The following is a 26,791-nucleotide window of genomic DNA, read 5'->3' as shown; positions in this document are numbered from 1 at the left end:
TATAGTCAGTGCTATAACTATCGATCGCGAAAATAACGCTTTCTATTCAACACTGAAAGAACCCGCTTCGAGGGGACCCTGCCCATTCTTCAGTTGTACTCGAGAGTCCAGTTTTCGATCGCAATTCGCCTGAGGAAGACGAAATTAGTGTGATAGCGAAACGTCGTTCGAGAAAACTCGGAATTTCCCGCGATAAAATGACTGTAGAAACTTGTGAAAAACTATTGTTAACTTGATAATTCGCTACAATGAAAGCAGTGGGTTTGTTTAATGTTTTCGTTTGCACTGTGTTAGTTTTAGGTGAGTTAAATATGTGGCGAAAACTTGTTTTATTTTTCTTTCAATGTCGTAGGCACTCTTGTATATTTTGTGATTCATAATGTTCGAGTCAAATAAATTAATTTTCTATTCAATATAATGCAAGGACGAATCAGAAAGAGTCTTAAAAAGTTCACTTAGTCTTCTTTAAAGTAAAAAGTTATTGGAATAAAGAAACTAGTTTTAAGAGTATAACCCTATTATAAATATAAAGGCCCGTCTACACGTAAGGTTTTTACGTGGCAGTCAAAACGTATCAAGCGAATTTAAAAATCTAATATTTTTGCATAGATTCACAAATAATGAAATTTTACAAAACTGTTTACATTGATTATTACCAAACGATAGCTTATTTTGAGTTTACAAATGAAAGTTAAACCGTAAATATACAATTTTTAGTAAAATTGTATGTTTTTTCTTTTCGACTTCTTTTTCCTTTTCCATCTGACTCTTATCTATACATAATATTTTACTTACATGTAAAATGTTATGTATAGACAAGACTCAGATGGAAAATGTAGTTATTATTAGTAAGTAAGTATCTCAGTTAGTAACTGAGACCGACATATAGACTTTTAACCGTTGATTTATTGTCATCATTCTTTTTTTAAAGCTTCTTTGCATCCCTATAGTCTAGAATAATTAATAATTTATTAATTGATTTATCGAATAAAGTATTTATTTGACTGTTCATATATTATTATTTCATTAAATGTCTTCTAAGGGGCTCTATATAGCCTCTAGCTTCAGAGACATCAACAGGCAGTTGGATCACAAAAGAATAAAATATAATTCTATACCTATTCTATGTTCGTATTTCGTATTCTGTATTCATTATAGTAAGTTTACTCGTAAAACCCAACTATTGCACAAACTGACAGATAGTGAAAGTTATTTATATTCATTGCTATGATCTGGTTCAAATATAATGAAATTATTTTTTTTTCTGTTGATAATTTATTAAAATTATTGATTTATTGTTGTTTTCTCTTGAACTTTTTAAAAAATTATCTTTACTTACTTAGTTTAATTTATCACAAGTTATCACAAGTATCGCAACAAATACAAATTTTCCCTAATTAATTATTTAACATTATTATATAGCAACATTATACTGGATTTTTTTCCTACTATAGTTTTGTAGATGTTTAAAGTTTTGCTATAAAAATTGAATTAGATTTGTCAAAGAAAAATCAAATCAAGTCATACAATATCAATATATTAAGAAATTGTTACATCCCAGCACAAGAATCATACTTCTTCAGCTAATGGTAAACTGCTGATGGAAACATGCCATCCAGTTCAAAATGACCCAGTCCAGGAAAGTTTTCTCGTTATAACTCGGTTTTAATATATTCTTTTGATGATAAAATGTTATTTAATAACGAATTTATACCCCCAGCACGAAAATCATACTTCTTCGGCTAATGGTAAACTGCTGATGGAAACATGCCATCCAGTTCAAAAGGACCCAGTCCAGGAAAGTTTTCTCGTTATAATTCGGTTTTAATATATTCTTTTGATGATAATAATGATACTTAATAACGAATTTATACCCCCCAGCACGAGAATCATACTTCTTCAGCTAATGGTAAACTGCTGATGCAAACATGCCATCCAGTTCAAAAGGACCCAGTCCAGGGAAGTTTTCTCGTTATTATTCGGTTTTAATATATTCTTTTGATGATAATAATGTTACTTAATAAGGAATTTATACCCCCAGCACGAAAATCATACTTCTTCGGCTAATGGTAAACTGCTGATGGAAACATGCCATCCAGTTCAAAAGGACCCAGTCCAGGAAAGTTTTCTCGTTATAATTCGGTTTTAATATATTCTTTTGATGATAATAATGATACTTAATAACGAATTTATACCCCCCAGCACGAGAATCATACTTCTTCAGCTAATGGTAAACTGCTGATGCAAACATGCCATCCAGTTCAAAAGGACCCAGTCCAGGAAAGTTTTCTCGATATAATTCGGTTTTAATATATTCTTTTGATGATAATAATGTTACTTAATAAGGAATTTATACCCCCAGCATGAGAATCATACTTCTTCAGCTAATGGTAAACTGCTGATGCAAACATGCCATCCAGTTCAAAATGACCCAGTCCAGGAAAGTTTTCTCGTTATAATTCGGGTTTACTATATTATTTTAATGATAATAATGTTACTTAATAAGGAATTTATACCCCCAGCATGAGAATCATACTTCTTCAGCTAATGGTAAACTGCTGATGCAAACATGCCATCCAGTTCAAAATGACCCAGTCCAGGAAAGTTTTCTCGTTATAATTCGGGTTTCCTATATTATTTTAATGACAATAATGTTACTTAATAAGGAATTTATACCCCCAGCATGAGAATCATACTTCTTCAGCTAATGGTAAACTGCTGATGCAAACATGCCATCCAGTTCAAAAGGACCCAGTCCAGGAAAGTTTTCTCGTTATAATTCGGTTTTAATATATTCTTTTGATGATAATAATGTTACTTAATAAGGAATTTATACCCCCAGCATGAGAATCATACTTCTTCAGCTAATGGTAAACTGCTGATGGAAACATGCCATCCAGTTCAAAAGGATCCAGTCCAGGAAAGTTTTCTCGTTATAATTCGGTTTTAATATATTCTTTTGATAATAATAATGTTACTTAATAAGGAATTTATACCCCCCAGCATGAGAATCATACTTCTTCAACTAATGGTAAACTGCTGATGCAAACATGCCATCCAGTTCAAAAGGACCCAGTCCAGGAAAGTTTTCTCGTTATAATTCGGTTTTAATATATTCTTTTGATGATAATAATGTTACTTAATAACGAATTTACACCCCCCAGCATAAGAATCATACTTCTTCAGCTAATGGTAAACTGCTGATGCAAACATGCCATCCAGTTCAAAAGAACCCAGTCCAGGAAAGTTTTCTCGATATAATTCGGTTTTAATATATTCTTTGGATGATAATAATGTTACTTAATAAGGAATTTATACCCCCAGCATAAGAATCATACTTCTTCAGCTAATGGTAAACTGCTGATGCAAACATGCCATCCAGTTCAAAATGACCCAGTCCAGGAAAGTTTTCTCGTTATAATTCGGTTTTACTATTTTATTTTAATGATAATAATGTTACTTAATAAGGAATTTATACCCCCAGCATGAGAATCATACTTCTTCAGCTAATGGTAAACTGCTGATGCAAACATGCCATCCAGTTCAAAAGGACCCAATCCAGGAAAGTTTTCTCGTTATAATTCGGTTTTAATATATTCTTTTGATGATAATAATGTTACTTAATAAGGAATTTATACCCCCAGCATGCGAATCATACTTCTTCAGCTAATGGTAAACTGCTGATGGAAACATGCCATCCAGTTCAAAAGGACCCAGTCCAGGAAAGTTTTCTCGTTATAATTCGGTTTTAATATATTCTTTTGATGATAATAGTGTTATTTAATAACGAATTTATACCCCCCAGCACGAGAATCATACTTCTTCAGCTAACGGTAAACTGCTGATGGAAACATGCCATCCAGTTCAAAAGGTCTCAGTCCAGGAAAGTTTTCTCGTTATAATTCGGTTTTACTATATTTTTTTGATGATAATAATGTTATTAAAAACGAATTTATAGCCCCCAGCACGAGAATCATACTTCTTCAGCTAATGATAAACTGCTGATGCAAACATGCCGTCCAGTTAAAAAGGACCCAGTCCAGGAAAGTTTTCTCGTTATAATTCGGTTTTAATATATTCTTTTGATGATAATAATGTTACTTAATAAGGAATTTATACCCCCCAGCATGAGAATCATACTTCTTCAGCTAATGGTAAACTGCTGATGGAAACATGCCATCCAGTTCAAAAGGACCCAGTCCAGGAAAGTTTTCTCGATATAATTCGATTTTAATATATTCTTTTGATGATAATAATGTTACTTAATAAGGAATTTATACCCCCCAGCATGAGAATCATACTTCTTCAGCTAATGGTAAACTGCTGATGCAAACATGCCATCCAGTTCAAAACGACCCAGTCCAGGAAAGTTTTCTCGTTATAATTCGGTTTTACTATATTCTTTTGATGATAATAATGTTATTTAATAACGAATTTATACCCCCAGCACCAGAATCATACTTAATCCTAACGTTATATACACGGTGTCCAAGATTATTAATTGCAACACAAAGATTATTAATTTCGAATTCTAAAAAATCCGAACACTTCAGAAAATATTTGATGGGAAAAACTGAATTCTCCCGATTTAGTTTTTTATTTTTTTTGCTATATTAGAAAAGATATGACAATACAAATTTTACATTCCCATTGCTATTTTTCCTGCTCTACAAGTTGATGTTATTAGATTTTCAATCTGACTTTTCGTTTTCGACATACTATTATCAACTTAATTTTTTTTAAATACAAACCTGAATATTTTACTGAATTTTTTAAAAGTTTATTACCTCCTAAATGCAATGATCTATCATACTTATACAAAAAAATGGGGATACAGTAAAAATAGACAGATTAAAGAAAAATTAAAGGAAATCACAATCGCCATAATACAATCTGAAAACCGTTATATTTACAATTTCGTAACTGACCTTGATGTCTATTGTCTGTCTCTTTTTTCTACCGTTTCGGCAAAAAATCGAATTGATGCGTCCCAGGTAGCACGCATTTTTCACATAACAATGCGAAATTCACGGAAACAAGATTGACGCGTATTAAGAGGGGAACTTATTCTTCTTTTCTTAACAGAATCTTCGTTTTACTTTGCCGCGAAATCTTCTGAAAGGGAGAGTTTTAACATGTACAATATAGTTTCTCGTGAGAAAATTTAACCCAATATGTAGGTATGTCCTCTTAAGCTTTATTTACACATTCACATACGGCTTAAGCTTGATTTTTATGCATCCGTTATCCGACGATACGATGATACGATATTAATTTTATTGGTTGAATTTAAAGTCTTCGATTGGTTAGAAAATAACGCAGTTTTTAAATTTATTGCATTTTAATGCCTCTGTTCATCGGATATACGATTTGCTTGTGATCGGTGTCATTTTATATTTTCATTTCCATAACGATTTCGCTGTTTTACTTATAGTCTAAGAGCTAGTTTTCGAGAAAGAATTTTAAGAAAGCTGGTTCTTTAATAAAACATCTTTTGCTATGCTTTCATGAACAGAGTTCAAACCGTCTGGCTGTCGGTAGACATTGTGTTCACTACTGCGCATCATATCTGGTATTCAACATCTGTTCACTACTGCGCATCATAAATTTGCCCTGTATTTCAGAAACTAAGGAGGCTAAGACACGTGGAAAGCACTGTTCATTAAAATGTTCTGAAGGGATCATAGTTTCATAGTTTTTCGAAAGATTTTGTCGATTTTCGAAAGAAATCAGTACATGTATATTATTTCGTATATTCTTCATTGTATTCATTTTATGGAAAGTACTGTTCATTAAAATGTTGTATCCTATGTTATAGGGCTTATTTCTCTCTATCATTTCCTGTCTCACAATGTACCGTTTGAGACAAGGAAGGGATCATAGTTTCAAAGTTGTCGATTTTCGAAAGAAATCAGTACATGTATATTATTTCGTATATTTTTCATTTTATTCATTTTATGGAAAGCACTGTTCATTAAAATGTTGTATCCTGTGTTATAGGGCTTGTTTCTCTCTACAATATCCTGTCTTACAATGTACCGTTTGAGACAAGGACATTTGATCATAGTTTCATAGTTGTCGATTTTCGAAAGAAATCAGTACATGTATATAATTTCGTATATTTTTCATTTTATTCATTTTATGGAAAGCACTGTTCATTAAAATGTTGTATCCTATGTTATAGGGCTTGTTTCTCTTTACAATTTCCTGTCTCACAATGTAGTTTCATAAAAAAGTAATGTGAAAATGGCATCATTGTATCTCTATTCATAAACGAGAAATTCCATAAACCACACGAAAATGGGATACCCTATGCAGATGTGATGCGCAGTGTAGATGTCCGTCAGTGTAGTATCCGATTTCATTTTTTTTTTTTCATTTCAGGCATACAACAAAGTACCTCTCTAGTTCTAAGAAGCTACCTCTCAGAAAATGGGCTCCACGGCACCATAACCTTCACCAAAGATGGAGATAATGTCACTATCGAAACTGATCTACAACCAACGCTAGAGTTCCCAAATTCTGTATGGGCATGGTATATTACAGAATTCCCTGTAGACTACACCCAAATCGAAAACAGGTATGAATATTTCTTATGACTTAAGTACATAATACAGGGTGGTCCTTATTTAGAGACAGCTCTATCTCAAGTTTTTGCTTATATATATTAGATATTTTACCAATATAGTATCACACGTAAAAATTTTCATGAAAATTCCACACCTGTAATTTTTAACCAATCAAAACGTATTCTTTTGACAAATCAGCATGGCAACGGATAAATTTTAGTGAAAATTTTTTTCTTGTGGGCACCCAACAGCGAATTATACTGGAAATTTTTTGACGTTTATAATGACAGAATATCTTTTTGAGAGTCTGGTTTTTATTTGTTTACATGATAATTTTGATACATTTCAATTACAAAGCTGAGATGAAAGTTTGTAAACTGCTTCCATACGTATGACTTCGATTTCCTGGTATTCGCGGATGTCAACTGCTTAATCTCCTGGCGAATATTTTCTTTGCTTTCATGACCGAAGCGAAACATTTTTTTAAGCCGTGCCGCTTGACAGCTTCAAAACTGAAATAGCTTTTAGGTATGGGTGTCACTTAGTTGTCATAGTAACTAAATAATCAATTCGACCAAAAATCGAAAAATACATTTTAATTATTTGATTTTCAAACACAATTTGGTGTGGAATTTTCTTACCGAATATACCACACGAGGTCAAATTAAATCTGGACATTTTTTCTCGCTCATGAATATTTTTAGAAAATTATCCCTCGTCTTCGACTCCGGAAAAATTTCCGGAAATAATTTGACCTCTAGTGGTATTACTAGTGAAAATTATATGTTATACAGGCTGGTCCGAACTGTATTCCGGAAACTTCGGCTGCATATTCTGTAGATAAAAATAAGTGAAAAAGTTCGTATAAATGTATGTCCTAAAATAATCAGCTTCGGAGATACAGGGTGTAGAATTCCATTTTTATTTCGATTTTTTCCAAATAATTTCGGAAGTAATGTCAATATTTGGATGAAAATTGGTGTCTGGGAGTTTTTTGAGATGAGAAATTTCATTTTGATGTCAATATGACTCGTATTTAAAAAGTTATTTAAAAAGTTATTACGACGAAAAGTTATTACTTTTCAAACGAGTTAAAAAATATGTAGGTGGCGCCCTCTACAAGTAGGAGTCATATTGACATCAAAATCAAATTTATCATGTCAAAAAAAACCTAGACACCAATTTCCATCCAAATATTGACGTTACTTTTGGAAAAAAAAACGAAATAAAAATAAAACTTTTACACCCTGTATCTCCGAAACTAAGCATTTTAGGACATACATTTATACGAACTTTTTTACTTATTTTTATCTGCAGAATATTCTGCCGAAGTTTCCGAAATACAGCTTGGACCAGCCTATTATATTTTTTTTTTCTTTCAAAACAGATGCTCAGAACAGCGAATAGGCAAAAACCTCATAACCCTCGATGACATTTTCGGTTACTTGGTGATACCCGACAACAAAACCAGTGATTTTTCCAGTGAGGAGATTCAAATCACAGGTCCAAATGGCATCTATGGCAAGTCCATCATGCTACAAGAAGTGGAAAATGGCAGAAAAGTATGCGGATCCATCAGCATACTTGAGGAAAACCAAGAAAAACTTGCTGTAGCAAGATTTAACTCACCTGTAGCTGGGAACGTTTATTTTAGATGGTATACTACTGAAAATACTCACAGTGAGACACTAATAACTACTGATTTGTATCACTCAATCAATAAAGAAAAATACGAGAAATACCAGAGCTCCACTGAGCATTCCTGGAAAATTTATGTAACTGATATTCTGGATTCTACTGATCGATCAGATGAAAACTGTAATATTCTTCAGTTAGTGTTTGATCCAGAGAACAAAGGACCTGGAAATTCTACAGGGGATGTAGATTTAAGAGTGGGAAAAGTAAAAATTTCGACGAACTACAATAAGAACAAGTATAGAACGCTTTATAGAGATAGTGATTTGGTTTTGCTGCCTAGTGACCTTGCTGGACCTCAAAGAAGACTATATGTGGTGATTTTCGAGAAAAAACATCCAGACGTGTTTTTGGCTTGTGCCAAAATCAGATATGTTCATCCAGTTACATCCAGGTAAGGTTTAAGTGTTTTAATTTTATACTTATTTATCATAATCGTTTTTTAAGTTATAAAATTGTAAATAAATATATTTTTGGACTTCTGCAGGGTTATTATTCAGTCAGGTGGCATCAAAGGTGACATCAGACTGACTCAGAACAACAGATTCGAGCCAACTTTTCTGAAATTCAACTTATCAACAGCTAGAGGTGATCTGGAAACACGAATTGTGTTCAGTTCTACTGTTGCTGGGTGAGAAAAACACAAATATTACTTATTTTATGTTAAGAAATGTTTCTTTTGGATAGGACTAAAAAGTATGTCTTCCCAACGCTTGTTTTTTATTATTTCTACTAGCGTTTACCAGCGACTTCGTTCGCGTCGAATTAATCATTTGTAATGGTGATGATAAAGCAAAGCAAGAATTTCCATTAACATACAAACTGGATAAAATTTTCTCACATTTATGTCAGCATGAGAAAAAACAGTATGGCGATATTATTATATAACTTGGTAATATTTGAAGGGTAGTTTTATCTCGTTGGAATTTGACTTTCGAAAAATCCGTTTGCCAAACATAAGCTTTTTACGTCAAGCAGTTTAAGCAGAATCGTGGTTAAGAAATTACCCAACTTTTTGGAACACCCTGTTTGATTTTTTAAAAAATTTCAAAATATGTAAAAAAAACAAATAAATATGCTTGTCCAAGCGTTTTCCCGAAAGACTAACCGTTTTTTAAATAACAAATATTGTAATATTTGAGGGGCGTTTTCACCCTCTTGGAATTTGAGATTCGAGAAACCCCTCCTTATCGAACCTCTACACCTCACAGTCAATCCGTTTGCCAAAAATCAGCTTTATACGTCAAGCAGTTTAAGCAGAATCGTGATTACTCAATGGTCATATTTTATAAAACACCCTGTATAAATTTATAAAAAATCTTACAATATGTAAAACAACAAAATAAAATATAAGTGTTTAAGAGTTTTTCCGAAAAAAATTTCCGTTTTTTAAATAAAAAATATTTTAATATTTGAGGGATAGTTTCACCCCCTTAGAATTCGAGTTTCGAAAAATCCCTTCTTATCGGACCTCTACAGCCTAAAGTCAATCTGTTTTCCAAAAATCAGCTTTTTACGTCAAGCGCTTTAAGCAGGATCGTGATTAATCAATGACCAGATTTTTCGAAACACCCTGTATACATTTTTAAAAAATCTTAAAATATGTAAAAAACAAAATAAAATATACGTGTTTAAGCGTTTTTACGGAAACTTCACCGTTTTTTAAATAAAAAATATTGTAATATTTGAGGGGTGGTTTTACCCTTGTTTTACCCTCTTGGAACTGGAATTTCGAAAAATCCCTTCTTATCGAACCTCTTCACCCTAGAATCAATCTGTATGCCAAAATTGAGCTTCTTACGTTGAGTGGTTTGAGCAAGATCGTGATTAATCAGTATGTCAGTCACTTAAGGATTTTATATGTTAGTATAGATTAGTGCAACACAATATACAGTAAAATCAAAAAATTTCAGTGCATATTTAATTCTATAAACTTAGAGAAATGAGTCATTAAAAAGTGTGCTGTATTTTTATAAAATTAGCTACAAAATAGCTTTGAGTAGCATGGATAACCCTGTAATCAGGGACGTAGTAAGTCGAACCCGGGCCCTGGTGCAAGACCACCAGCCGGCCCTTTTCTTCATTATAAAAAAACAATGAAAAATAAAATAACACATTTATTGCACAAAAATGTATGGCGAGTAGTAATAAATGTAGTAACAAAAATATTAAACTACAAAACTATTACTTATTAACTAATTTATAGTTATTTCTATGCTGAAAAAAACTCTACCTTACTTGCCTTTTCGATTGGCAAACAATGAAATTATTCTATTAAGATCCAAGTTTCTGGCTGTCTCGTTTTCTATTGATAAAATTGCCAAGCTGGAGAGTCTGTTTTGCGACATTTTATTTCTTAAATAATTCTTAATTAATTTTAAGACTGAAAATGATCTCTCGGAAGTCGCTACCGATACAGGAATTGTTAGAAAAAGGATAAAAGCACAGCAGATTTCTGTGAATGAACTGAAGATCATTTGATCGCAAATAACTAACTTCGCCAAGTCATTAACTGAAAATGTCTGCATTTATTTGATCTTTGTAAACTCGCCTGAAACAATTTCTTCAGCAAATGAATATGATAGATCATTGGAATAAAAGCTGATCAGGTTTTCAGATAGGAGGACCAAATCAGCATCAGAATGAACTCTCAGGACCAAAGGAAAAAGTACTTAAAATCTTTCAACTACGCTATTTAACCCTTTGAATCGATGTTTGAGTTGTGACATAATAATGTCTAACGTTGACGTTGAATAGTCATCACATGATAACTCATCGAATTGGTCTTTTTTACTTTGCGGATCCTGTGTTCTTTAAATCTTGGATTAATTCCCCAACCACGAGCTAAATCAGGTGCTTCACTTATAACTTCCTCGGAACTGTTCGACTGTTCTTCATTTCTGCAATGTCTTTCTTAGCAGTTTCCAAACCGCGTCGGGCCCCTCTCGGACCCCGGGCCCTGGTGCGCCGCACCACTTGCACCCCCTGTTGCTACGTCCCTGCCTGTAATATACTCTATGTAATACTTTAGGTACAAAGTTCATGAGCTGCCTATCAAACCAGCGAAATCTGTAGGTCAAAATGAGAATGCTTGTTTGACAACTAAGTTTGTCTATAATCCGAGACAGACTGACATCAGGACAGTCCCTCCTAACGGTAAGTAAATAATTTATTTCAAAATCCAGTTTTTTATACATTTTTTTTTCCAATTAGAGCACTCTATATTTTTAAAAAAATTAAAAAAAAATCGAGATTTATTAAATGGATGTTACATTATTATATTTTTTTGGAAAAATCAAATTTAATTTTTTTTTGCCAAATACAGAGTGAGTCTTAAATAAGTGCAAATATTTTCGGGGCTAGTAGATCTCGATAAAAGAAACATATTTTCTCTTTACCGTTTTTCAAATAAGTCCAAAATAACCGAGCTATTTTATTTTGAAAATTTCCAAAAATAAATAATTTTTTGCTTAAATTTTGAGAATCACCGGATTTTTTCTGGGTTTTCTTTCTTGTAAATTTAATCTACCAACTATATTGCCATATTATCAAGGAATTATGTGTTTTAATCAAAACTAAAAAGGAATTCCAATTTTTTTTTCAAAAAATTCCAAATTTTCAAATGTTTTTTCGCGAAAAAAACTCATATTTGTGTTTCGAAATATATTACCCCTAAAATATTTGCACTTATTAAGACTTACCCTGTATAAGCAAAGCTTAAACGTCTCTTTTCAGTGATATATCACAATATATTTTCCTCCAAACTCCACATAGTGAAATTTTGAAGTTACTTTTGTCAATATTGTTTTATTTTGTAGATTTTTAATTAAGTTGCTAAAAAATGGTCAAACAATGTTGCCATTGAGGGAAATATTTCTCAATTTAAGAGATTTCCCTAGCAATATGGAGCATGTACCATAGAATCGAAAAAAATGGCGTCAAGGACAGCTGGGGAAGGACAATCGATGATAATAGCAAATAGGTTTCTGTGTCTGAAAACGTTCTATCTTTTTTTAATCATTCTATAATTAGTGTTTATTTTTGACAAGTTTTATGTCAGTTTTAGTAAATGATGTCTAGAGATTGACCTCGCCAAAATTATTATCGATTGTCATTCCCCAGCCGTCTTTGACACCGGTTTTTTTTCGATCATACGGTATAACGTAAAAAAAATATATTTTAGGATATGGTACACAGGATCAGTACCCAATTGGAGACCTTTCCGGAAAACTACTCAGTAGAAACAACGCATCTATGCTTGTACCCGGTGGCCAAGAACTGAACGGTACTTTCTGGGATGTATTTTTACCTTTGCAGGGTACTTACTCTATCATACATCGATCTTTTGTCATATACAAGTAAGATTTTCATTTTTATACTTGTTTGAATTTGTTTATTTAATACGTATGATTAAATAATTTTTTGATGGTCCTATGTAGAAACACCCAGTATCCGACAACGGAGATAGTTGAAGAACCTTGGATTTGTGGTAGTATAAGCTTGTATGAAGCTAATTTCATGTACCAAAAGCAGATATTCACAGCTCAGGTGGTGTTCAGATATCCAACAGTAGGAAGACTGATAATGAGACAGGTAAACTTTGTTTCATATTTTACAAGCTTTATTTTTTGAGATGCAAAAAAATTACATACAGGGTGGCACCTCTCATACGTCGCGGAAGCTCCAAGGAGACCGGTAGTTTATACCGAAATAAAATTTTGGCAGCATATGTAGGTTAACTGAAAGCATTTTATAAAAATATATAGAATTACACAGGACGTCCCCAAAAAAAGTTACACATCAAAGTTGTGTTTTTTCTAACGGAACACCCTATATATTAATTGATTTTCGGATTCTAGGAAAAAAATAAAGGTAAGTTTTATTAAAGAAGCATATACCTAAAATCTAAGGATTTTGACATACTTATTTCACATTTTGTGAAAATAAAGAGTAAATTTTAAATTTCGATAACAGCTACCTAAATTTTAGTTGACCTTGTATAGTTTGATATTTAATTACAGTAACCATTATTTGATTATATTATTATTTTTTGAAAAAATCTAGGGTGGCTGTGATATATGTACCTTTTGTTAATTTAACAAAAATTATTAAAGATTGTAGAGTAAAATACTCAAGAGTAATAAAAAGATACACGTTTAAAACATATTTTAATTATGACAGAATAAAAACTAGTTATAAACCTATTACAATAGTTAATTTTAGAGCCGTATCTGGGGGGGTGTTTTGGGGGGTTCAACCCCCCCCCCCCGAAATTATGGCCGAAAATTTTTAAAAAGTAATGATCATTAAGTAAGTAAGTAAGAACGAAACAAAAAAGAAGAAGAAGAAGATGGATGAATATCAATGACTAAAGAATACAAGGACATGTAACGCCCATATACGGGCTGCAGCAGAATTTGTGACCTTAGACGCCAACTTTTTAGACATCATCAGCTGGTCATCAGCGACAATTTTAGCGATTTTTAATAGTTGGTTGTGTGTAGTGAACTTTGTATAAACTTTATTACAATGGTAATTTGTTGGAAGACGGCACTGTTTGGAAGAATGGTCACAGTTTGATCTCGGGTGCTATTTGTCCTTGTATTCTTTAGTCATTGATGAATATACATTATACACCCTAACATCCCTTTTCCACTTTGAAAAGAAATGTCATTTTCGATTTTCGACTTTCAACATCCAAGTGTTTAAAACAGCAAGTTTGACAAGGACAAGATTTTGAATTTTGTGTGTTTTGCTGGTCATTAACGTGATTAACGTTTGTTATCGTTCTGCTATTAGACAAAGAATTCTTGGACTATGACACTTTAGCGGCAGAACTAGACTTGTAGCGGCAAAAATGGAAGCAGCTACCTGCAGTCGACCGACCTAAAAACGCCATCGAAACGATAATCGGAGTGTAACCAGTGTATATTTCCAAATATATACATTTTATTAATGATCCTAGCAACTCTACCAGTGTCAACAGCTACACCAGAAAGGTCTTTTTCAATCCTAATGCCCGCAACCGCACATATTCGGCGATCTCCGATCGGGGCTTCGCCGATTTCCTATGTGTGTGGATGAGGAAGTCGGAGTTCGGCGACTCGATCGACGACGAGAACGAGCGCTCGTCTCTGTGTTGTTGCTATCAGAGCCCGCATGTGCGGTTGCGGCATAAGACGATTGAAGGACTTCCTACGTAAGTGTGCGAACACAGTGCAAACAGGTTTGCCGCTTTCTGGTAGCCAGCGCCAATCTGGGTACCTATTCTTGACATCGTTCGCAACTTTGCGTATACGCATCACGTGTATTGTTATAAACAGGGTATCCCAGAAATAAGTGCAAGTATTTTAAAGGGTGGTAGATCTCGATAAAAGAAACATATTTTCTCTTTATCGTTTTTCAAATAAGTCCAAAATAACGGAGTTATTTTACTTTGAAAATTTCTAAAAAAAAAATGATTTTTTGCTAAAATTTTGAGAACCTTTTTCATGTGCTTTCTCCTCATCGGAGGTTGGCGACCATCAATTGGAATTCCTGCCTGTCTTGAGCCAAACGGATAATTGCACTTGCCTCTCCTATATTAAACCACTGGCGCAAATTCCGCAAGCAGGAAAACCGTTTACGCCCGATGCCTCGTCGTCCTTCAATCTTTCCCTCAACGATCAACTGTAGGAAACTATATTTGTTATTTCGAAAAATATGACCAAAATATGCTGCTTTCCGTCGTTTTATTGTAGTCAATAGTTCTTGGTCCTTACATATTCTTTCCAATACTTCGAGATTTGTTTGAGAACCACTGGTTCTTTTCTGGATTTTCTTTCTTATAAATTTAATCTACTACCTATGTTACCATATTATCAAGAAATTATTTTTTTTAAATAAAAACTAAAAAAAATTGCAAAACAATTCCAAAAATATTTTCAAAAAATTCCGAATTTTCAAAAAAAAAATTATTTAGAAAAAAACCTATTTCTGCTTTTGCACGCGCCGACGGCGCACAGGGGGTATTAAGAACTAAAAGTTGGCCAAAATTATGTTTTATGATTTTTTTGCTTTTTTGCTAGTAATATTAATTATTAATTAGAGGAGAGGTTGCTAATATGGAACCCCATTTTGTTTTTCCTACACAATATTTTTTCCTCTACTCTGAAACCTTTTCCACCGATCAAATAGGGCCATTCTGTGCAAAACCAAGCAACTCGATGAGGATGCTAGAACAAGAAAGTAATTTGTATATTATAGACGATATTTGAGCGAGGATGGGTGTTAATAGGGTAAAGACTATTTCCTTTAAGAATCTATTTAAATCAATGTTTTTTTTTTGCAGTGGCAAATATTGGCAAGATTTTTGTGCATATTCCAATGCTGGAGACTTTAAGCATTGAACGGATACTAATTTCCATGCGGAATATTGCCGAATAGTCTTATATCTTATAATAATGCCACTGATTTTTTAAATATAAAACATTATAAAAAAATAGAAGGAAACGTTTCAAAATAAAAATATGGCATAAAACAGAACAGAGCAAACAAACAAAGCTGGCTCTGTATCCATCATGACAGTTATTATGAACAATTTGCAAAAAAAGCACTACAAACAATTCCACTATTTTTAGAATCTTAGAAATATTCAGAATACACTCAAGATAATTCATACTTTTAACAGGTCAGGAGCGATTGACAGGACTTGCTCTATTAAGCGTACATAGAGAAATAAATATCGATATCGAAGAGGTAGTCAATCGTTTTTCCAGGAAAAAGACCAGTTTTTCCTTTAAGATTAATAATTTTTACCTGTTACTTTTTTAAAATTTTATTTTCAATTAAGATTTGAGTGTAGCCCAAAGCGATTTTTTTATTATGCTTTTTTCCTAGCAGCTTTTGTACCCCCCCTCAAGCCAACCCCCCCGAAATTTTGGTCTAGATACGGCCCTGGTTAATTTAACTACATATTAGGTTATACCGGGTAAATTCCAATTTAGGTAGCTTTATTGTAATTAAAATTTTTTCTTTATGTCTAGAAAATATTAAATACATCAAAAACCTCAGATATTAGTCATATACTTCTCTTATAAAACCCGCACCTTTATTTTTCTCCCAGAATCCGAAAATCAATATAGGGTGTTCCGTTACAAAAAACACAAATTTGATATGTAACTTTTTTGGACGACACCCTATAGAACTCTCTATATTTTTAAAAAGAGCTCTGAATTAACCTACATGTGCTCACGAAATTTAATTTCAATACAAACTGTTGTTCTCCTTGGAGCCTCCGCGGCGTATGAGAGGCCACCGTGTTTTACCAAAAATAGCGTACAAATTTCAGGTATATATTTTTATAAATGAGACACTCTATGGATATTTTAAGTGTATTTATTTATTGATGCCTGTATTTACAAATTAGGTGAAAGATGAACCCTGGGAAGACACTACTATTCTCACCGAGTACTTGGTGCATGCTGATGGTGCTCAATTGAACAATTCAGCTGATCACAGGTGGGCAATTCACGAAACACCTCCAGGAAAGGATTTCTACGATTGGCAGAATAGATGCATAAGCGCTGGAGATGTCTATAATCCTTATAAGGTAGCTAAAGGTCCAAATATTTTCCTCTCATATTTATAAACATTGTTTTTTTACTACATTTGTATTTCCTTTATTCATTTTATGGAAAGCACTGTTCATTAAAATGTTGTATCCTATGTTATAGGGCTTGTTTCTCTCCACAATTTCCTGGCTCACAATGTACCGTTTGTGTCCGGGAAGGGTTCATAGTTTCATAGTTGTCGATTTTCGAAAGAAATCAGTACATCTATATTAATTCGTATATTTTTCATTTTATTCATTTTATGGAAAGCACTGTTCATTAAAATGTTGTAATAAGAAATCAATAAAAATAAGAAAGAATGTTATAATATCGAAAAGCTCTAGAAAATTATGGTTTTTTAAAAATATGCCCAAAAAGCCAAGCATTTCTCTGTTTACATCTGGGTTGTACAGGGTGTCCCACTAAGAATAGCTCTCGACTGTATCTCGGAAAGTATTAGCCATAGGGCTTACGAAAAAAAATATTTATAACTAAAGGGGCTATGAGAAATTGCTGGAAATTATTTTCAAGTTTGTAAAACGGCCGCTAGAGGGCGCAACTGTTATGGAAAATAAAAAAATAGAATTTTTACAGAATTTTGCCTACATAATGGGTACTATAAATAATATCTGCATAATCTTCAGTAAATTTTGGGTATTTTTTTTATTAGAACTATTTTTCCCTATCTGCTAAAATAAAGTGGAGGGGGAAGGTTAGATCTAGCTATATTTAAATTTGAATAACTCCGGACTGGATGATCAGAATCCAATAAACGAGGGCTCGTTTAAAAGAGCGTTTCTTACTCTATATTATACCATAAAAATAATAATAATAAAGTTTTGAACGTAGACGCTAGGACGCGCTTTCTTACAATTTAACAAACATAGCGCGTTTTTTCAAAAAAATTAAATACGATAGTATATGTAATTTTAGCTGATAGTAAAGAGTAGTAAAAGCTTAAAATGTCAGCGAAAACCGCATCTTGATATCTTCTTTCAAACCGAAGATATTAGCAAAATTATCATAAACACCAAAAAATAAGCCCTTAATTACCTTATTTTTACAACACAGTATCAGAAGCCCACTTGATTATGCCCATTCTAACAAAAAAATAAGATTAGTAGAAACAGTTAGTTTATTTTAAAATCCACGAAATACCAGAATACCATAATACCAGATGTATTAATATCTAATAATTGAGATATTAATAACAGTAAACAAGAAACGATGATTCAGCGAAGTCATGGTAGGCTTTGGAAAAAAGTTGCTTTTGACGTAATAGTATAAAAATCAAATTGTTATTAGATCAACATTTTAATAGTTTTAGCAGCGTTTTTTATCTTTTAATTGCTTTTTCAAAATGCCTTTATTATTTGAAGTAGTTGAAGTTGTTGGTATGTATATCTTGGGTACCTTATTTTTGTACACAAAAGTTCCTCTATTTACATTATTTGACTTTAACTGACTTGCTACTCATGTCTAGATCGACTATGACAACACATCAAACGTGGAACAATGCAACTTAGATGCCATAGGATTATGTAGAGTAGGAGACCTCTCAAAACGTCAAGGCACTATGGAAATATCTGGAAAAATAGTGGATAGTGACAGGATTTCCAGAAATCTTTGGACAGATTCTTCTTTACCACTGACTGGACCTCATAGCATCTTGGGAAAAAGTTTTGTGGTGTATGATGATCACGGACCTAAGGCTAGAGGAGAACGACTGGCGTGTTCCAGGTAAAAAAGTTGTGTTTTTTGTGTAAAAAATACAAAATTAGTGTTGTCTCATTAAGAGGAAAATATAATAAAATCTGGAAGTGGCAAATATTCCAAAGCTTTGCAAGGCTTTCTCATTTATGTTGCATATCTTTTAAAAGAGGTTTGCACTATTTTTTTATAGTACCTGCTTAAATATTCAGGGTACCCATATTGTTATTTTTTATACAAGACGATAATGCAATTTTATCGTCGTGTATAAAACAATATTTTTTTCCATAGCGATTACGTTTTAAAAAATATTCAGAAATTATTATTTCACGGAATTTAACGTAGACGCTAGGACGCGCTTTCTTACAATTTAACAAACATAGCGCGTTTTTTCAAAAAAATTAAATACGATAGTATATGTAATTTTAGCTGATAGTAAAGAGTAGTAAAAGCTTAAAATGTCAGCGAAAACCGCATCTTGATATCTTCTTTCAAACCGAAGATATTAGCAAAATTATAATAAACACCAAAAAATAAGCCCTTAATTACCATATTTTTACAACACAGTATCAGTAGCCCACTTGATTATGCCCATTCTAACAAAAAAATAAGATAGAAACAGTTAGTTTATTTTAAATCGACGAAATACCAGAATACCATAATACCAGATGTATTAATATCTAATAAATGAGATATTAATAACAGTAAACAAGAAACGATGATTCAGCGAAGTCATGGTAGGCTTTGGAAAAAAGTTGCTTTTGACGTAATAGTATAAACGTCAAATTGTTATTAGATCAACATTTTAATAGTCTTGGCAGCGTTTTTTATCTTTTAATTGCTTTTTCAAAATGCCTTTATTATTTGAAGTAGTTGAAGTTGTTGGTATGTATATCTTGGGTACCTTATTTTTGTACACAAAATTTCCTCTATTAACATTATTTGACTTTAACTGATTTGATACTAATTTCTAGATCGACTATGACAACACATCAACTGTGGAACAATGCAACTTAGACGCCATAGGGTTATGCAGAGTAGGAGACCTCTCCAAACGTCAAGGCACTATGGAAATATCTGGAAAAATAGTGGATAGTGACAGGATTTCCAGAAAACTTTGGACAGATTCTTCTTTGCCACTGACTGGACCTCATAGCATCTTGGGAAAAAGTTTTGTGCTGTATGATGATCACGGACCTAAGGCTAGAGGAGAACGACTGGCCTGTTCCAGGTAAAAAAGTTGTGTTTTTTGTGTAAAAAATACAAAATTAGTGTTGTCTCATTAAGAGGAAAATATAATAAAATCTGGAAGTGGCAAATATTCCAAAGCTTTGTAAGGCTTTCTCATTTATGTTGCATATCTTTTAAAAGAGGTTTACACTATTTTTTTATAGTAATTGTTTAAATATTCAGGGTACCCATAATAGTTATTTTTTATACAAGACGATAATGCAATTTTATCGTCGTGTATAAAACAATATTTTTTTCCATAGCGACTTACGTTTTAAAAAATATTCAGAAATTATTATTTCACGGAATTTATTAGGAGTAGAAAAAATATTGTGCTGGGTTGGCGTTGGTTTCTATGTACATAATTTGACAAATAAATAAAGGTGTCTCTTTAGTTGTCAGTTTTGAGTCAATATTTTTTAATTCTCTTCCGTGTCGATTGCTGATTGAATTGGAGCCAGAAATGGCTCAAAACAAAATAAGTAAGTTACCAACAGATATTCAGGCTGACGCCATATCCAAACTACTTCCATTTAAATCCCGAATAACTTATGAAAAGGAATACAAAAATTTTCAAAAATGGAAGGAATTAAAAAACGTGCGAGAAGAAATAAAGTTTTTAACCTATCCTCGCTGTCAAAGTATTATTTAATCTACCCTTGTGGTTAAAGTACTATTTTATCTACTATTTTTGATAGATATAAGGCATGGTACAAAGAATACAAGGTATGATGTTGCGCAGGATGCTCGCTACGTCACAGGTGATAACAGGCGCTATTGGTCAGCACGGTCCGCGCGCCAGTTCAAATCGTCAAGATATTGTTATAAACCTGTTTTTTTTGTTTATATACCGTCATTGAACCGGAGTTCGAATCTCGGCCGGAACATCAATTTTTATTTATTTTTTTAAATACTGTTGTATTCTATAGTTTATTTTTGTAGTATAAAAAAAAGAACTATTTATTCTGTTATTTTTTAATCTCCGTTATTAATATAAATTGATTGTTAGTACAATACCTCATTTAATATAAAATAATATTCTACTTTTTGAAATGTATCGGGCCCTAATTGTACCTAAAAGTAATATATTTTTAGTGATATACCATATTGTAAACTATTTAATATTTTAGTCACTTAAAAAGTTAATTTGCATTGAATAATTGCCTACCATTAAAGGAAATTTGAGCTATATAATCCTTGATGGGCATATTCTGGGTATGCAAATACTTCCTTTAAATTTTGGGTGTCGTTCAACCGATTTATTCTCAAAACCAGAAACTTCTACATATAAAAAGAAGCAGAGGTCACTAATTATAATAAACTTCACCCTTGGTATTACTTCCACTAATTATAATAAACTTCACCCTTAGAATTACTTCTATCACAATTACAATACGTTCATCTGCATTGGCATTTTCTACTTTTCGATGGGAAACAATAAACTTCCCAATATTTTTTAAATGATGTAACAATTCCTCTTGTGGTTACTTTTCCATAGATATCCTCAACTCTGTCCTCATGTGAATTCAGAGGCAATGAAAATGAAAATTATTTACCATAAACATCGCAAACTAAAAACCTAATAAACAATTTTATACCGAATATAGAAATAAATTTAGTATTCTTACCTATCGTCCAAATCCATGTTAATAGATAATTATTATTTTTAAATATATTTTTGGAACTGCTGGTTTTAGTAATTATTAAATTAAACGAACTAAAAAGTCTTAAAAATAAACAATTCTTAACCATAACCCCAAAAATGCAGATCTCCTGTCAACTTTCTATATTTTTTATTTATTCATTATTTTCCTAGTGACGTCACAGGTGGTATGCGCGCACTGAACGAAATTGGAGCCACTATCGATCATACCTTGTATTCTTTGTACCATGGATATAAGGCAATTTTAACAGTTGCTATGGAAAAAAAGTATAAGAAATACATTCAACAAAGTACAAAATGTCGAGTATTTCAAGTCGAAATCACTATTTTGTTCAGTGTCAAAAATAAAGGCAATTTTGTATAAGGTTGTTTAGGTACCTAAACTAAATTCAACATATATTGAACTATTTGTATGTTATATGTATAGTCTGTCCAAATAAGAGATATACATATATGACAATAACGGTTTTTTTCTATCATTTTAATTCATCAACAGAATTGGAGGAGTATACAGAAGAAAAGCAGTGGCTCGAGACTGGTTTCCAAATGGCGTCGATTTGACAGTTAAAGGAAAAATCGAATTTTTCCAACAAACTGAGTACGACATAACGGATGTTGAAGTCGGTTTGGATGGATTACAAGGAGCAAGTGGTTACCACGTCCATATAGTAAGTATCATTATTATCATTTCCAGTATATTCAACCATTTCAAATTATGGTGTATAGCATCCCTCACATATTTAGATACTCTTTTTGTAGTTGGGTCCATTCTTGTCTATTGTTGGCTATGCAGGTCCAAGTAATTCCTGCTAATTTCCTAATATCGTGGTCCCATCTTAGGATTGGTCTTCTTCTACGTCTCTTAATACCTCTTAGGTGCCATGCTGTAATTTTTGTGGTCCATCTGTTGTCTGTACTTCTTGCCAGGTGTCTTGCCCACTGCCACTTGAGTGATTTGATTCTGTGAATGTCATCTATTACCTGGGTCTTTTGTCATATCCACTCTATTATTTTACGGTCTTTCTTGGTTATTCCTAGCAAATTTCATTCTATTGAACGTCGTGCGACCTGCAGTTTCCTTATAATGTCCGTTTTAAAGTGTTCAGGTTTCGCATGCAGAGGTCATGACTAATGGTACACATTGGTCGAATGTTTTCTTCTTTAGATAAAGTGGCATTCTAGATTTGAATATGATTGAGCTTCTTCCATAAGTACTCCGAAAAAATCGAATAGCGTCATGCAGTATTTACACGTACCTTATCATGGTTACAATATGCGCGAGTCAATTTTTAACGCAACGCCCGCTAATAACGTTACCGCCTGACGTAATTTGCGGATCAATTACACCCAAGAACGGTAAGGTTGACTGCTCTTGAATTACACCAAGCGCTATAATAACGTTTAAAAATTGCTTAAATGGGCATGTGCGGGTATTTGACAACCGTTTCTATTAGCTAATTTGATATTTAAGTAACTGGGATTAGTTATAGTTAAATAAATATGGCCCAAAATATGGATTCCACCTCTTCCAATATTAAAGAACCTATAAAGATTGGTCTTCTGTGTCTAGTTCTACCATAAAGAGGCTTAGGTTTACAGCAGATGACGACTTAGCCCTTCTAAGGCAATTTGTTGCCCTAAACCCACTGGCAGACGTTGAACAATAAAGCGCTGGAAATAAGCACTTTAGCCCTTTAGTTTTAAAATACCTAGTAAACAAAACAATTTCAAAGTTTTAAATTCAAAGTTAGGTTAAGTTTAAATAGCGGACGCGACGCGAACAGAATAATTCTTTCCGATCCGATAACTACAAATGAAGAGAGTTAATACCACCTCACGTAAAAGAAATAAAGGAGGGCGCGCACTGCATCGGATCGGACCGACCAGCAAAAGCGACTGCGACCATCGTACATATAGACGGCCGCGGCGCCGGCGTCCATTAAAACATTTCGGCCTGTAGAGGCCAGATTCATACCTCTACCTATCTACGATAGTCGAGTCACCGCCTTCGCCGTTTCTCGCCGGACTGGTACCGATTCAGTGCGCGTACACCTTAACTCCTGGCCTTATTAACGTCCATGCACGCTATTCTGTTTACCGATATCTCTCTATTACGCTGCTTATTGTTATTTTACGCGAGTTTATTTTTGCGCACAGGAAATTTTACTCGTTTGCTCATCGTCATAAAAAACAATTTTCGTTCCACGAATTAGGGATAAGATTTTTATCTGTATACATATAGTATACCTAATCTGTGATATAACTAACGTTAAACAGGTACTGTTTGTATAGTTACTTATTTATATAGAGATTGTTCAGTCAAGAACTACTTTAAAAATTGACTGTCAAAATACCAAAAACTCTTTCTTCAAAAAAACTTTTTTCAGGAATGAAGTAAAATTTGTAACTATTAATTTAATTTTTTATCTTTTTTTAGACTTCTGTAGAAGAAAATCTACAGTTTCCATGCGAGGAATCTACACTCTACGGCCACTGGAACCCGCTCAATGTAGATCCTACATCATCACCGACGAAGTACCATGGTACTCCTGATCAGTACGAGATGGGCGATCTTAGTGGAAAGTTTGGAAACTTGGACAACGCTACTTCTTATAAAAACGCCTACAATGATACGATGTTGCCGCTGTTCGGACCTAGAAGCATCCTAGGAAGATCGATTATAATACACAAGAAAGTAAGAAAAAAAAATATATAGTTCATATCAATTAAACTTTTAGTGACGTGGTTAAGCTTGGCCGGCACAGCGTTGCCCATTTTTACATATTTTCTTTTAGTCAAAATATTTTAACGAACAAAAATAAATTGATATAAATATATAAACAGTTATTATTAACATCAACAAAACTCACCTTCTTAACAGCACTTAAGGGATATAAAGGGTCATTACTGCCGTTTTCCCGTTCAAAATATTCTTATACATTTGCGATGAGTTTTTTACGGCTATTAAGCTATCTTGTACACTTCGCACTAAAAATGGTTCTTAAAAGAACAATGTTCGACTGCAAGGTCTGCTAGTAAAAATGTTTAAACTTAAAGTATCACAACAAAATTCATTTAAAACAAAATTAAAGTGTCAAAACGAATGACAATGTCAGGAAATAAATAAATAAATGTGGCAACTTGACATTTTTACAGTAAAGCTGCCACCTGAAGCAGCAGCGGGAAATTTCGAATACAAAATGATAGAATATAAAAACAAAAATTTGTGGTATATAAGAAGAAAAATTTAAATAATGTCTTAAAGAGAAAAATATATTTTAAAAAGCTACAATTATTTGTTGTTTTATATGTCTATAAAGTCATAAGTTTTACATCCAATGTATTGGTCATAATTTTGAAGGGATTGTGTTCATTTTTAGGCTGGAAATAAAAGATGGGTATGTTCCACCATAGAAAGGGGCTACAGCCCTTCTGAGGCAAGGGAAATTAGGGCTATTGCATCGTTCCATCATCCCTCTGGGTACGCTTATGGATATATGAAAATGGTAAGGATCTTCCAGTTTTATTTTATACTATTTTAAACAAAATCTTGTGTAGTTAATGAAATCCCGCAAACTAAAATAAATATAATGAAGTAAAAATGTCTGGATTTACATAAAATAATTAATATATGTCAAAATTCGAATCATTTTTATAATGCTTGTATATTGATTTTCAGAAACAACTCATTTATAACGATGGCAGTAGCAGTGATACAACTGTTGAAGTTAAATTAAGACATCCAGGAAAGAATGACAGAAATATTGTAAGTAATTTTTCTTATACACACTACAGTTGAATAAATAAAAAATAAAATATTCCTGCCCATTAAATAATTTTTTTTTATTTAATGATGTTTCTGTGAAATGTGGCACCATTGCAAAATAAAACTCAGAACGTATATCGATTGTAATAAATATATTAGATTAGAACTCTTCTAGATATCCTTATTTTTCCATGAGATTATATACCATAAATTCAAAACATTAACTTGTAACATACATTATTAAGTAACACATCGGTTAAAAAATAACAAGACCATACTCGTATGCAATAACAAAACTTTTATTCTATTTTTAGACTCGGGACCACAACTGGGCCATCTATGTCAACCCTGTAGGCGTTGACGCAGCTGTCAAAACTCAAAACACCCGTTGCGTAGCAGGGGGATACGTCTGGAACCCGTTCTACACCCAACTTGCAGACCCTCTCAATGTAAGAAGTTTTTTATTTTACTCCATATTTTTTGAGGACACTGACATTTTTTTTTGTATCAGGATGAACTCTACCGTCAAGAATGTGGTCCAGAAAACCCACTAAGATGCTACGTGGGTGATCTGTCAGCCAGACTAGGCACCATCGACATAGGATTGAAAAGAAAAGTTTTTGTCGATTCAAATTTCCCGCTCGAAGGTGACGTCAGCGCAGTGGGCAGGTCTATCGTCATCCTCAGTCCGGATAGACGCGGCGAGAGATACGCCTGCGCCAATATCGAACCCGATTATGACATTATTAAGTATGCCAATATCGAAAAACCTCCTAGATTTGTCGTGTAAGTATATAAATATCATCAAAATAAAACACCAAATCACCACAATACACCAAAACAATCTTACTTTTACACTCGACGCGCGTTTCGCTAACCATGTTAGGATCATCAGCAGATGATTAAAACTAAACTAATATCTACAATATACTCGCTCAGTTGGCTCTGAGTTGGCGTGGCAAAACTAGCCAAACGAGTCAAATTGCTCTCACTAATAGATTAAACAAATAATAATAAATAACAATTATTTTTTACAGAGCACAATTTATCGAAGATATCAGGGAAGTAATGGGCATACCCGAATGGTTTTTGACAGTTGACAGTAGGAAAACCAAGACCCTTCATAGTAACGAATGCGTGCAGATCTTGTTGCACTTTAAAGGACCAATAGCGAGCAAACTAGAGCAAGACTTCAACAGGTTACTCTCCATTGGTCGTCTGGAGAGTCCAACCCTGTATATCCCTGGTTATATCAAAGAAAAAAGAAAATCTAAGATATCGTATAAGTTGTGTGGAGTTAGAGATCCAAATGAAAAAAGTATGATTTTATTTTGATTGATTTTATATACAAAAATAACCAAATTTTTGTTATAACAGGTTCTCGAAAGAGTAGTTTTATTTTTGGATCATCCGCAGCTACCAAAAGTTACCCAGAATGGACTGACCTCACTATAGTACTATCAGTTATATTTAGCTATGTAAGATATTTATTTTTGTAAAAAACACATAATTTAACGACACTCTGTATATAACTTGTTACAGTTTTAAAATAAAATCGATCAAGAAA

The 26,791-nt window shown here is 33.1% G+C and overlaps 1 protein-coding gene across 2 annotated transcripts; it reads left to right on the top strand.

Annotated features, from left to right (window-relative positions):
• The first annotated feature begins 111 nt into the window (after positions 1–111).
• Positions 112–26,791, top strand: LOC115887200. Of its 2 annotated transcripts, none has more exons than XM_030906554.1 (17): positions 112–300; positions 6,385–6,580; positions 7,957–8,658; positions 8,752–8,895; positions 11,296–11,420; positions 12,448–12,622; positions 12,704–12,857; positions 16,672–16,854; positions 19,540–19,796; positions 21,955–22,126; positions 23,896–24,153; positions 24,839–24,964; positions 25,138–25,224; positions 25,539–25,673; positions 25,736–26,010; positions 26,262–26,542; positions 26,602–26,791. In XM_030906554.1, exons 1-17 carry the CDS (start codon positions 249–251, stop codon positions 26,721–26,723), a joined length of 3,444 nt encoding a protein of 1,147 aa, XP_030762414.1. In that variant the 5' UTR covers positions 112–248; the 3' UTR covers positions 26,724–26,791. The 2 variants fall into 2 exon arrangements, with proteins under 2 accessions (XP_030762414.1, XP_030762415.1); XM_030906555.1 differs by lacking the exon at positions 19,540–19,796 and adding an exon at positions 18,339–18,595.

Source organism: Sitophilus oryzae, unplaced genomic scaffold (genome assembly GCF_002938485.1).
Source record: "Sitophilus oryzae breed Bouriz unplaced genomic scaffold, Soryzae_2.0 scaffold_555_pilon_pilon, whole genome shotgun sequence".
In the NCBI taxonomy this organism is placed as follows: Eukaryota; Metazoa; Arthropoda; class Insecta; order Coleoptera; family Curculionidae; genus Sitophilus; species Sitophilus oryzae.
This window is presented reverse-complemented; position numbering and strand designations above follow the sequence as displayed.

Excerpts from the sequence above, each read along its gene's own strand:
- LOC115887200 (XM_030906554.1), top strand. The coding sequence starts at position 249 with ATGAAAGCAGTGGGTTTGTTTAATGTTTTCGTTTGCACTGTGTTAGTT. Across the intron at positions 301-6,384 it reads TTGCACTGTGTTAGTTTTAG|GCATACAACAAAGTACCTCT; the intron begins GTGAGTTAAATA and ends TTTTCATTTCAG. Across the intron at positions 25,225-25,538 it reads GAAAGAATGACAGAAATATT|ACTCGGGACCACAACTGGGC; the intron begins GTAAGTAATTTT and ends TTCTATTTTTAG.